General features: G+C 42.6%; 1 protein-coding gene across 5 annotated transcripts in view; it reads left to right on the top strand.

Annotated features, from left to right (window-relative positions):
- Positions 1-13,620, top strand: part of Tmc2 (transmembrane channel like 2) — a 48,441-nt gene that overhangs the window by 22,193 nt on the left and 12,628 nt on the right. For 2 of the 5 annotated variants that reach the window (XM_029556845.1, XM_029556847.1), the window contains exons 8-13: positions 443-622; positions 1,982-2,131; positions 3,416-3,544; positions 7,033-7,100; positions 7,644-7,883; positions 8,879-8,995. In XM_029556845.1, the coding sequence (XP_029412705.1) occupies positions 443-622; positions 1,982-2,131; positions 3,416-3,544; positions 7,033-7,100; positions 7,644-7,883; positions 8,879-8,995 (884 nt within the window). The remainder of the gene's footprint in view (positions 1-442; positions 623-1,981; positions 2,132-3,415; positions 3,545-7,032; positions 7,101-7,643; positions 7,884-8,878; positions 8,996-13,620) is intronic. The other 3 variants (XM_029556848.1, XM_029556849.1, XM_029556850.1) reach the window with 2 other exon arrangements.

Genomic DNA, 13,620 nt, shown 5'->3' with positions numbered 1-13,620 from the left:
TTTTTGAGACAGGGTCTCCCTGTAGCCCGAGCTGTCCTGGAACTCACTATGTAGACCAGGCTGGCCTTGAACTCACAGAGATCTGGCTGCCTCTGACTCCTGAGTGCTGGGATTAAAGGCGTGCGCCACCACACCCAGCTATATAATGCAATTTTTTTTGAGACATGGTGTTTTGTTTGTTTTTATTATTTTTTATTTTATGTGTATAAGTGTATTGCCTGCATGTGTGTGAGTGCACCTGTGTCGTACAATGCCGTGGAGGTCAGAAGAGGGCTTCGGATTCCCCTGGAACTGGAGTTAAGGACAGTTCATAGCTGCCATGTTGGTGCTGGGAATTGAACCTGGGTCCTCTGCAAGAGCAGTCAGTGCTCTTGACCACTGAGCCATCTCTCCAGCCCCTTATCTTTTATTTTTAAACCTCTCCTCCTCCCTAATTTCTCAGGTAGAGATTGTGATGTCTCTGCTTGGGATGTTTTGCCCCCCTCTGTTTGAAACCATCGCTGCCCTGGAGAATTATCACCCACGCACTGGACTAAAGTGGCAGCTGGGGCGCATCTTTGCCCTCTTCCTGGGAAACCTCTACACCTTTCTCCTGGCACTCATGGATGATGTCCACCTCAAGGTAAAACCTAAAAGGACCCAGGCCTGCTGTCCAATATATTACTTTCATAATATAATAACTTTACTATGCATAATTTGTGTTAATTAAATAAATGTTGAAAGTTTAGAAAGGAAAAGTAAGAAGAAATTTCTCCAGAATCTATGACCTAAAGACTGTGCTTGCTAACATTTTGCTGCAGCTCTTTCCTGCCTTTTTCTTAGGCTGTCTCTTCCCACATCACATCCATATCATTTAGTACTCTTAATATTTTATACCAGCTTTTTTATGTTGTTTAATAAATGCTAACAACAAGTAATTGTCCATTGATGAGCTACACCATAATTTGCCTAAGTGCTCATCAATGCTTGCCGGATATTGACAGACCATCTGATACGTGAGGCCCTTGGGTACAGCAGAGAACAAGACAGTCCTGTTCCAAATGGCTTCATGCTCAGGGACAGGAGCCAGACTTGGTGGTAACAACATACTGTGGAGTGTAGTTCCATGGAGGCAAGCCCAGGGCAGCATGTCAGGACGTAGGAGGAGCTTGAAACCCCAGCTTGGGGAGTTTCGGCAGATACTGGAAAAAGCAGAGGGATCAGCTGGTGCCAAGAGGAAACTGCAAGATGGTTGGAGAATGGAGTGGAGGGAAAGAAGTGAGACGTTAGACTGGGTGATGATGAATTTCCCCCTCCTGCACTTTATTATTGCTCTGAAGAAGGTTTTCCCTGAGTAATAGGAAAGCTTCAAGAGTGAAAATGACTGGCTCAGGCTCTCAGGCCCCTTCTACCCTTGCTGGTTTCCTTTCCACCGCAGGAACTGTCCCATCCTCCTGAGCCTCATATTTTAACCTGGGGCATAATTGTCCCTTGCCTTTCTGTGAGACTGGCTGACTCATCCCAGACATCACTGCCTTGAAGGAGTCTTCTGTGGATGTTCCTTGATCCCAGAAGAAAATTTCCTACAGCTCATATCATTCTGTTTTCTAATCGCTCATCTCCATCACTGACTATACCATGAACTTCTTGACAGAAGCCTCCTCTTTTCTTGGTCACTCTTGTGTCGCCACTGATTTGTATGCACTGATTAGACCCTGAATAAACTATTCTCAAAAAAATGAGTGGATGGGTGGCTGGGTGGTTGGATGGATACTAACTTAAGGAGGGGATGACTTCATGGAAAAGATCTAAGGGCTTCAGCCTATTGCCCCCTCTCCCACGTGGACTGAAGCCTGGGAAGGGTATTTCTGAAAAGAATAGCCAGGGGTAGGGCAGAGGCAAAATGGCAGAGTTGTAGCATATGCTAGCTTTAATTGTTCCCATGGAAACTGCTGGACTGTCTGTGGCTCCTTCTAACGCCCCATCCCCATCTCTCTTCTAGCTTTCTAATGAGGAGACAATAAAGAACATCACTCACTGGACCCTGTTTAACTATTACAACTCCTCAGGTGGGAATGAGAGCATACCCCGGCCACCACTGCACCCTGCAGATGTGCCCAGGGGTTCTTGCTGGGAGACAGCTGTGGGCATTGTGAGTATGCTTTCTGACACTCGTTCTCAGGTTGACCCTTGTTCTTAGTGCCTTGTTCCTTCTTTGATATTTCCATTTGAGAAATAACCCAAGTGTTCATCTAGCAGGCATTTCTTAATAATATTGGAGGGTAAAAAATGACTAAAGCAGACTTGTGAACCCTGAGAACTACAAATCTATTTGTTGTCTTAAAAACTGTAATGAGAGGCCAGGTGTGGTGGCACACGCCTTTGAACCCGGCACTTGGGAGGCAGAGGTAGATCTCTGTGTGTTCAAGGCTAGCCTGGTCTACATAGTAAGTTCCAGGCCAGCTGAGGCTACAGGGAGACCCTGTCTCAAAAAAATACCAAAAAAAAAACCTACTCAGATATATATACCCTATCTAAGTAGAGACAGCTTTGCTTTTAGTTCTTCTACTATGTGCTTCTTTGTTTTATTTTCTCTATAAACCAAGACAAAATCTGATTAGTAGGATGTATGAAAGCTACCTGTTGTCCCAAGTGATTGATGGTCACATTCAGTCTAGGTGGGGGCAATCAGCATGTCCGAGCAGATGGAAAAACAAAGGGTGAGTTTCAGGCTCTAGCAATGGTGATTACGGGGCATTGGTCATTACTAATATACCAAGCAATTTGCATATGTTACTCATAGGCTTCCCAGCAACCCTGCAAGAGTGATGTTATTGACTCCAGAAGATTCAGAGGTTACTCCAAAGCCATTCAATTTGTAGGGCTGGGGCTTAAATCAAGCTTTCTCCAAAGTTTGAGGTCCTTTCTCTGCATCACCACTCTACCATGAAAAATCAAGCCACAGTCTTGTATGGTGTACAGGTTAGTTTTTGTCACCTGACACAAACCAGAGTCATCTGGGGAGAGGGAACCTCAATTCAAGAATTGCCTCCATCAGACTAGTCTGTGAGCATGTCTATAGGGCATTTTCTTGATTGCTAAGTGATGTAGGATAGTCTCATCCCACTGTGGATGACCCCATGCCTGAACAGACGGCCTGGGCTGCACAAGAAACGTAGCTGAGCAAGCCAGGGGGAGTAAGCCAATATGCAGCATTCCTTTGTGATCTTTGCTTCAGTGCCTGCCTCCAAGTTCCTGCCTTGGCTTCCCTCGATGATGGACTGTGAGCTGTGAGATGTAATAAACCCTTTCCTTCTCAGATTGGTTTTGGTCAGTGCTTTATCACAGAAACAAAAAAGTAACTAGAATATATGGCCTACAATCCTTTGGGAGAAGTAATCCTGGCCACTCCCATTTTCTGTATTCCTCCTTACAGGAGTTCATGAGACTGACTGTGTCTGATATGCTGGTAACATACATCACCATCTTGCTGGGGGATTTCCTGCGGGCTTGTTTTGTCCGGTTCATGAACTACTGCTGGTGCTGGGACCTGGAGGCTGGTTTTGTAAGTCATTATTTCATGCATTCCACAGTAACTGGAGGCTGGTTTTGTAAGTCATTATTTCATGCATTCCACAGTAAGGTGCTGTTACCATTCTCTCAGACTTGTATTCAGGTGAATTCTTGTGCATTTTATTTCTTTTTTAATATTTTGTTTTTATTTTATGTGTATGTGTGTATTGCCTGCATGTAGGTAAGTGCATCCATGTCATGCAATGCTCAAGGAGGACATAAGAGGCTATCGGATCCCCTGGAACTGGAGTTACAGTTGTTAGCTGCCATGTAGGTGCTGGGATTCAAACCCGGGTCTTCTGCAAGAACAGCCAGTGTTTTTAACCGCTAAGCCATCTCTCCAGCCCCACATTTTATTTCTTTGGATGCTTAAAGCAAGACTTTGTTTTCTGAAGTGGTGTGGTATTTACTCATATTTCCTTAATAGTCCTCTTTGCCGTCATAGAAGCAACGCTACCTTTTCCCATTGTAACCTTCATCTAGAAAATGGAATTCTTCAGCCCTGGAGAAAGGTGAGCCATATACTTCAGGGCTGAGCAGGTGACTGGCAGAGAAACACCTGAATGAACTCTCATGAGGAAGACTAAAATCCTCAAACAGATAAATATTTCAGAAAGTCTGGAAACAACCAAGAACTCAATAGCCAATTCCCTATCTTCTGGATTATGCTTTAAGAAACCTCTTTTGATAATCTTATTGTCCCCACCTAGGATATTCCTCTTCCCCGCCTACCCAGTAAATTCTTCATCCCAAGCCTGCCTCGTTTCCTTACCAGAGTTACTTTCTATGATTTGCCAGATCTCAGGCCCCACCCCATTTGCCTAGTATGTCTTTTTCACAACCCCTCACTGGCCTATTCACCAGTCAATGGCATTGGGAAGAGGAAATATCCTTAACCAAGCTTCCTGTGAGAAGCTCCATATCTTGGCTACTTATATAGCCCTGATCCTGGTATGTAACATGTCTGATGCTAAAGGCTCCCATACAGGTTTCTGTCATATGTTTCAAACAGTTGTATCCAACTCCTCCTCATCCATGAGAAAACTGTGTAATCATGTCTGAGAACAGTAATGAGATAATTTTATGCTAAAAAGTGATGACATCTGGGGCTGGAGAGAGAGAGCAGCAGTTAAGAGCACTGGTTGCTCTTGCAGAGGAACCAGGTTTGGTTCCCAGCACCTACATAGCAGCTAACAACCATCCATAACTCCAGTTCCAGGGGATCCAAGGTCCTCTTCTGGCCTCCATTTGCATTGCATGCATGGGTGTACTGACATACATGCAGGCAAAACACTCATATACATAAAATAAAGATAAATAAATTGCATATCGCACAGATACAAAAATGCCAGACTTGGCAGCATTTACCTATAATCTCAGTACTGGGGACAGTGAGGCAAGAGAATCACAAGCTTGAGGCCAGCTCGGGCTATATAGTGAGGCCTTGTCTCAAAAAAAAATATTATGAAGCTATAATAACTAAAGCTGGAACTAGGGAATAAATAAACTTGTCGGTAGAACAATAAAATATCCAGAAATTGACACAAGCTATAAGAGAAATCCCTTTATAAAAAGGAGGCTCAAGCCAGGCATGGTAGTGCATGCCTTTAATCCCAGCTGGGGCTACAGGGAGAGCCTGTCTCAAAAAGACCAAAAATAGATACATAATAAATAAATAATAAAAAAGGAGGCACTCTCAATAAGGAAAAAGATTGTATAAAAGTGAGCTATAGCTGGAGAGAGGACTACATTCCTTACTTATTTCACTTAATTACAGATGAACAAAAGTTTTGGGAGCGGGTTTGAGACAAATTCTTGCTATATATCTCTGGCTGGCCTGGTACTCACTTCATCGACTGTGCCACCACACCTGCCTTGAATCAAAGTGTTAAACATAAAAAAAAAAAAATTCAAAACTTGTTTTAAGCCAGGAGGCAGAGACAGGCAGATCTCTGTGAGATCAAAGCCAACTTACATAGTGAGTTTCAGGCCAGTTGGGGCTCTAAACTATTACTTTAAAAATATACATAAATGTATAAACTTAGGGGTGAGGAATATTTTTCTCTTCAGGACACATACATGAGAAAAACAGTAGACAAGTTTTTAAAAATATTTGTGAATGTTAAACTTCACATTCCCAATCCTCAGGTATTTGAATTACGTACCCCTGGATCCTTTTGTTCATGTTTTGCTGACTATCCCTTCTCTCGTTCCTGAGTTCTCGTTCTTGTTATCCCCTTTCTCCATTTCTAGAAGACAAATTGGAAAGTAGGCATAAGTACATGTGATAAGGACTCCCAGCACCTCAGCACTTGCAAGAGGCCAAAACTGTAGAGATAAGTCAGGCTTCAAATCTGAATTAATTTGAGCTCTTTCCTTTCTAGAACTGTCACCATACTGAAGGGAGATGAGAGAAAGTTAGGAGAATGTTTTAATGTTTTTGCTTATTTTAAAAGTGTCTTCGTATTGTTTCTCAATTATTTGTATTTCATTAATTGATTTCTCCATTAATTATAATTTTGAGATGAATTCCTGGTTAAAGCATTGATAGATGCTAAAGTCCTCTCCAAAATAACAAAAAAATTACATTTTTTATTGTTACTTTTGAAAAAAATTCAGCTTTAAGAATTTCAAATTTTTTAAATTTCAAAATTGACTGGGCGTAGGTGGCACACACCTTCAATCCCAGCACTTGGAAGGCAGAGGCAGGTAGATCTCTGTTGAGTTCCAGGCCAGCCAGAACTACACAGTGAGATCCCGTCTCAAAACAAACAAACAAACAAACAAAAAACACTTCAAAACTTTTCTTTAAAAGTTGAAGGTGTGGTGGCACACGCCCTTAATCCCAGCACTCAGGGGGGCAGAGGCTGGGGGATCTCTGTGAGTTCGAGGCCAGCCTGGTCCACATAGTGAGTTCCAGGCCAGCTGGGGCTAAAGGGAGACCCTGCCTCAAAAAGACCAAAAAAAAAAAAAATTGAAAACAGCTGGGTGTGGTGGTGCGTGACTTTAAGTCCAGTGATCAAAAGGCAGAGGAAGGCAAGTCTCTGTGAGATTTAGGCCAGCCTGATCTGCATAGCAAGTTCCAGGCCAGCTGAGACTACAGGAAGAGCTTCTCTCAAAAAAAAAAAAAAAAAAAAAAAGGTTGAAAACAGAACTGGGCATATAGTTCAGTTGGTAGAGTGAGGCCCTGGGTTCAATCCCCAGTGCTACATATAAACTAGGTCTGGTGGCACATGCCTGTAATCCAAGCACTTGGGAAGTTGAAGCAGAAGATCACCATAAATTTGAGGCCATCCTGAGCAGCACTGTGAGACTGAGAAATAACAGAACAGAACAGAACCTAAGCCTCCTCCTTGGTCACCAAGGTAGGCAGGCATTGTGGTACGGAGTAGCCTTGGCTGCTAGCAGGATCTGACTGATTCACCTAACGTTTGCTTGCTCTCTCTCCTTCTTTCCCTCTCCCCCTTCCTTCCTCTCTAGCCCTCATATGCTGAGTTTGATATTAGTGGAAATGTGCTGGGTTTGATCTTCAACCAAGGAATGATCTGGTAAGTTGTCCATTTCATCTGAGGATCACATAATTTGGGGAGTCAAAACACTAGCATCCCCACCTTTGCCGTTCAGTTAGCTTGGAGGAGGCTAGGCAAAGCACCTGCTTCTCTCAACGCCCTCTCTGGTGAAAATTAAAAGGCAGAACAGGGCTGGAAAAGAAGCTAAACAATTTGTAGCTAACCTATGTGCTACAATTAAAGTACAAATGAAGAAAGGGAAGAAAGGAGGAAAGAGGAAGGAGAGGAGGAAAGAGGTCAATAAAGGAACGTCCTCCCCTAGAAGCTACATGAGTTCAGCCTCACACTTCAAAGAGGCAAAATCCAAGCCAGAAATGCTCAGAATATCTCCCTTTCTTAAGACTGGATGGCTGCAGCCTGATGGCAAATATCTTGGTCAAATGAGAGGCCTCTCATCTTGGGCCTTTCAGGAAAGTAGCTTGGCCTCATGCCCCTAACCCACCCATCCCATTACCTTCTATTAGCCTTCCCTCACCTGTCCTGCTACCAGACCAACCAGGTGTCCTCTTTCTTCCCTTTCAGGATGGGCTCCTTCTATGCTCCAGGACTAGTAGGCATTAATGTGCTGCGCCTGCTGACCTCCATGTACTTCCAGTGCTGGGCAGTGATGAGCAGCAATGTCCCCCATGCACGTGTGTTTAAAGCTTCCCGATCCAATAACTTCTACATGGGTCTACTGCTGCTGGTGCTTTTCCTCAGCCTCCTGCCAGTGGTCTACACCATCATGTCCCTCCCACCCTCCTTTGACTGTGGCCCATTCAGGTGCAAAGACTTTGTTGCCTGGGAACAGTTACCCTCCTGAGGCAGTCTGCCATAGGGCCTGGCTCGGAATTCTGGTTCTGGTTTCATGTCAGCTTGCTAAGAAGCTATGGAGCTTTGAGCAGATCAGAACTATTCAACAAGCTTGTCTGTTCTGCTTCATATGGTAGCAACCAGTCACCTATAGCTAGTGAATACATGAAATGAAGAACTTAATTTTTCATTTAATTGTATTTCATTTTAATTTGAATAACTATATGTGGCTGACTACCATATTAGGTGGCACAATTCAAACCTTTTAACATTGGATAATCTACCTCCTATGATTGTCTTACCACAGGATAAGTGATGGGGGATATTCTAACCACCATCCAAATGTAAAACAGTTGATCTTGACTGAGACCGTCAACTAGTTAGCACTGAGTTCAGGTATAAATCAAACTACTTTAGGAGGTTGGATATAGTTGTATAAGGAGGTAGACTGAGCAATAATGTGTACCCTACTGTTGTCTTTATAATTATGTGACCCTCTGAAAACAAAGTTCTCTATTCAATAATAGCTCTGGCTATTGTCAGAACAGCTTAAGTGATCTAAGTCTATGTATTAGCATTTAAAGAAATAATTTTAGGGCTGAAAAATTGGCTCAGTGGTTAAGAACACTGGCTGCTCTTGCTGAGGACCTGTGTTCAACTCCCAGCACCCACATGGCAGCAAACAACCATCCATAACTCTAGTTCCAGGGAATCCAACACCCTCTTCTGACCTCTGTGGGCATTGTATGACACAGGTACACTTACATACATGCAGGTAATATACTCATACACATAAAATAAAAATAAAATATATTTTTAAAGAAGTAATTTTAGATAAATAAAAATTGGCACTGGGGATATTCATTTATTTAAAAAATAATTCTGGGATTAAAGGTGTCTGGAACTTGCTGCCCCTTTTATGTATTGTCTTCTGACTTAGAAATGCTCTATGCAACCTCCTCTAGAATTTTACAATTGCATAAACCACTGTTCCCATCCTTGCTGAACATCATCCCAGACATGAAATGGACTAAGGCAGATGAGTGGGGCCCTGCAATGCCCTTTCATGACCCTAAGAGCAAGTAAGTATCTTCTCCAGCTGTACACCCCAGGCCTTACCCACTTACTCTAGAGCCAGCCCCACCTACTAGTATGAAGTACATTGTGAGAAATGCTAGTTAGCGACTTCTCGATTTATAAGGGATTTTACCTAGATAAGGGCCTGTGGTTGGTGGAACCCAGAGGAGGTGTTCACAGGAATGTTCCATCAGAGCATGATTTGATCAGACAGGGTTTGAGTAGAGGGAAGAGGGTGTCAGTCCAGGGTAGAAGGCTGTAGAAGGTCAGAGGCACCAGAGTGAAGGGACAACCATGTGGAAGAAGTCTCAGTTGGCCTCTTCCTGAGCAAGTCTGGATGCAGATGCCACCATTGCTTTCTCAGATTGCTCACACGCGCACAGGAATGATGTCCACTTGGCCTGTGCCATGCCTACTCCTTGCCATCTTGCCCTCTTTTGCTTCATCTTGTTATCTTCTCCCCCATCAGAACATAACAGGGAGGGGACGGTATTTGCTTCCTTTCTCACGGTTTTCTACTCAGTGTATGGAAGAAAACAACTGGCCAATGGCTGATGTTCCAACTATATCCAGTATCTCACAGAAATTCAGTTGTATGGGGGGGAAAGTTAGAGTTTGGACCACACTAAATGCCTATAGGGGCCAGGCAGGCAACATAAATGAGATGGGCAGCACTGCATAGCACACAGTACACACAGGGATTGGGAAGCTCTGCTTTCTGGAACAAATCCAGACCACCAACTGTTTTTGTAAATAAAGTTTACAGGAACAGCCCATTGATGCACTTCCATAGAGTCTAGGAGCGCTTCCTCACGACAACAGTAGGAATGAGTAACTGAAGCAATAAACATCCTACCCACAGAGCAAAAAATTTCATTATTCAGGTGTTTGCAGAGAAAACATACCAATCCCTTCATTTAGAGAACAGAGCTAAGAGCCAACTCTGTCACTGACCAATGAGGTAGTCTGGAGCTCTGCACAATAGGGCCATAGCCCTATTACAGAAACATCAGTAATGTTTAGCTCATAGGGTTGTTTTGAGGATCTAGTGTGTTGTTATTTGTAAGGTTCGAGGACAGTGATGGTCTCTATTGAGGATATTTGTGAGCCTGTGAAGCCTGAGCCCTCCCCAAATTGAGAACAGCTGGTGCTCACCTCAGCTAACTGCTGCCATGAATACTGGCCCGTTATTATAGGCTTTCCAGCTCTTCATAGAAATCTGAACATTTATTTGAAATCCCCTACCACTTTTACTTTAAAATTAATTTAAAAATTTTAAAAACACTATACAAACCCACAAAATAAATCTGTGGACATGGATCACATCGTGGCCAGCATTTGACCTGTTTCCTCCAAAACAGAGCCTCTATATATTCAATGTGCAAGTATCTAGGTGTGCAAATAAGGGATACAGCAAGAGAGCGGCTAGAGATATTTTAGCCACAGGCTGTCTTTTCGCATGGCCGGTGAACCAAGAATTAATTAGACATCTGAAGCTGATTTAGATCAGTTCATGATGTGCAGTGTTTCTAGACATGCTGGTCGTTTTTATATGAATGGTAACATGGAGCATTCGTTTCTATTCCAAATTCCTCACTCTTTACTCATTTTTGAGAGAAGAGGAAGAGTAATCCCATCACCATGGAAATGAGGAACGACTAGATTCTGGTCCCACAGTATATCTATCTCACAGGAGAGGTGCAGCAGGCTGTGGTTTCTGAGTGATCTCCAAAGTCAGTCTGTTTATGGCTCAGGTCGCTTTGTTTTTAAGGAAGACAGGGATACTTTTAATTTACTTTCCCTTCTACCTCTGGATTTGTTAAAACTGTACCAGTATCCTTTGCAATTGGCCAGAAGGAGGAAGAGGAAGAGGAAGAGGAAGAAAGGTGCCAAGGACCCTGCTAAGCCTTCAAATGAGCACACACTGTCAGTAAAAACAGTCACAGATCGTGATATGGAGATAGTCAAGGTGCTCTGAAAGCCTTGATTGTGACGGGCACTAAATGAGAAATGAATTTAATCCTTATAAAACCACCATTAGGTGGGAAGCACTAAGGATCAGCTAGCTTTGCCTATCTGTAAAGGGCCTGATAGCATATATTTGAAGCTTTTGTGATTTGTCCCCTCCAAAACTCTTGTTGAAATCTTGCTTGCCTCTTCTATATATACCTGCTCACACTTCCAGTTTCTACCATAAGTGATAGCAACCCACAATGCAGCATCACCAGCAGAATGATGTAAGAACAGAGGGTGAGGAGATGGTGGAAACAGGGAAAGGTCTGAAGATGCTATGCTGCTGGCTTTGAAGATGAAAGAAGGGGACTTCAGCAGAGGGATACCTCCCTCAGAGGACTGTAACCCTACAGACACCTTGAGTTTAGCCCACTGAAATCCTTTCAGACTTCTGGCCTACAAAGCTGTAAGATAGTAAATGTGCATTGTGTTAATCCACCAGTGTGGCCATTTGTTACAGCACCCGCTGAGCTAATACTTCAAAAACAAAATAATTCACATTCAATTTGACCTAAAAACATAGTGCTTGAAGTTCTCTTCCTTTTGCTTTACTGACTAGTAATTTTTTTTTTTTTTTGGTCTTTTTGAGACAGGGTCTCCCTGTAGCCCCAGCTGTCCTGGAACTCACTATGTAGACCAGGCTGGCCTTGAAGTCACAGAGATCCACCTGCCTCTGCCTCCTAAGTGCTGGGATTAAAGGTGTGCGCCACCATGCCTGGCCTGATTTTTTTTAAAAAAATCAAATGTTACCAGGTGGCGCTTGAAATGTCATGTTATAACTACAATTTACAGGCTGGAGAAAAGACTCAGCAGTTAAAAGCACTGACTGCTCTTACAGAGGATCCAGGTTCCATTCCAAGCACCCATATGGTGGGTAAAAACCATCTGTAACTCCAGTTCCAGGGGGATCCAACTCCTTCTTCTGACCTCCTCAGGCATTGCACAACACAGGTGCACTTTTACACATACATACACACACACACACACACACACACACACACACGCAATACACTCATACACATAAAAATAATAAAATTTTTTAAATAGCTACAATGTTACAGTTTGGGGTTTTTTTCTTTTTTCTGAGACAGATTCTGACTATATAGCTCAGGCTGGGTTTGCACTCATGATCTTCCTGCCTCAGCTTCCCAAGTGCTGGGATTGCAGCCATGCAATACCAAGCCCAGATGAAATGTGATGTGTAGTATACTGCACAACAGTATAAAGCAATGAGATGGTCACAGTGGTTTCCGATTCAAATGCTCAGCTCTGCCTCATAGGACAGTAAGCTATAGACAATACATAAATAAATAAGCATGCCTGTACTCCAATAAAAGTTTACAGGCATTGAAATGTAAAAATCATACTTCAAACAGGGTGTGGTGGTGCACAACTTTAATCCCAGCACTTAGGATGCAGAGGCAGGCAGATCTCTGTGAGTTCAAGACCAGGGAGTTCCAGGACAGCTGGGGCTACAGGGAGACCCTGGCTCAAAAATACCAAAAAAAAAAAAAAAAAAAATCACACTTCAGTATTTGTTTGTTTGTCTTTTTGAAGCAGGGTCTCCCTGTAGCCCCAGCTGTCCTGGAACTCGCTATGTAGACCAGGCTGGCCTTGAACTCACAGAGATCCGCCTGCCTCTGCTTCCCAAGTGCTGGGACTACAGGCGTGTGCCACCATGCCCGGCTCACACTTCAGTTTTTATATGTCACAAGATATTACACTTGATTTTTTTACAACCACTTAAAAAGGTAATAATTTTTTTTAATTTTCTTAGCTTACAGGTCATATAAAAACAGGTAACAAGCAGAATTTGTCCCAGAGGTATTGTATTGTCAACCTGATCTCTACACAAAATAAAACTTCTAACTACAACATCACAGAATATATCTAATATGGGCTGGAGAGAAGGCTTAGCAGTTAAGAGCACTGACTACTATTGAAGAGGACCTGGGGTCAATTCTCAGCACCCACATGGCAGCTATGAACTGTCCTTAACTCCAGTTCCAGGGGAATCTGACTCCCTCTTCTGACCTCTGCTACAATGCATGACACAGGTGCACTCACATACATACAGGCAATACACTCATACACATAAAATAAAAATAAACTTTTTGTAAAAAGAATATACCTAATATAACTTAATAGCAACACACTGAGTACTTTATATAATTCATGTCTATATCCTCTGTATTAGTATTGTCCCATATCACTTAGAGAGAGAAGAGGGAATTAGGGCAGAGAAATTCCCAACTGCTTCACCAAGGGTACCAAATCTCAGCATGTCCAATCAAAATCCCTGTAGTGGGGAGCACCCCATATCTGCTTTTATACTACAGTTGTTACTAATCACAGGACTGTGGACACTTGAAATATTTGACTAAAACACAGAATTTTACATTTTATTTCATTTTAATTTATATATTTTTTTACTTTATTTAATAACCACATAATTAGTAAAAGCATTTCATTACAACAGCATTGACATAGTCAATAACAGCTTCCAGAGCAAAGATGCAGCTCTTTCAAAATTGGCTGTAAATTTTTAAGTTCACTGTGTTGAATTAATATAGTTACAATATTGTACTCTGAATAAACCCGATAAGACATAAAATTA

The sequence above is a fragment of the Nannospalax galili genome, unplaced genomic scaffold (assembly GCF_000622305.1).
Source record: "Nannospalax galili isolate Female #2095 unplaced genomic scaffold, S.galili_v1.0 scaffold707, whole genome shotgun sequence".
In the NCBI taxonomy this organism is placed as follows: Eukaryota; Metazoa; Chordata; class Mammalia; order Rodentia; family Spalacidae; genus Nannospalax; species Nannospalax galili.
This window is presented reverse-complemented; position numbering and strand designations above follow the sequence as displayed.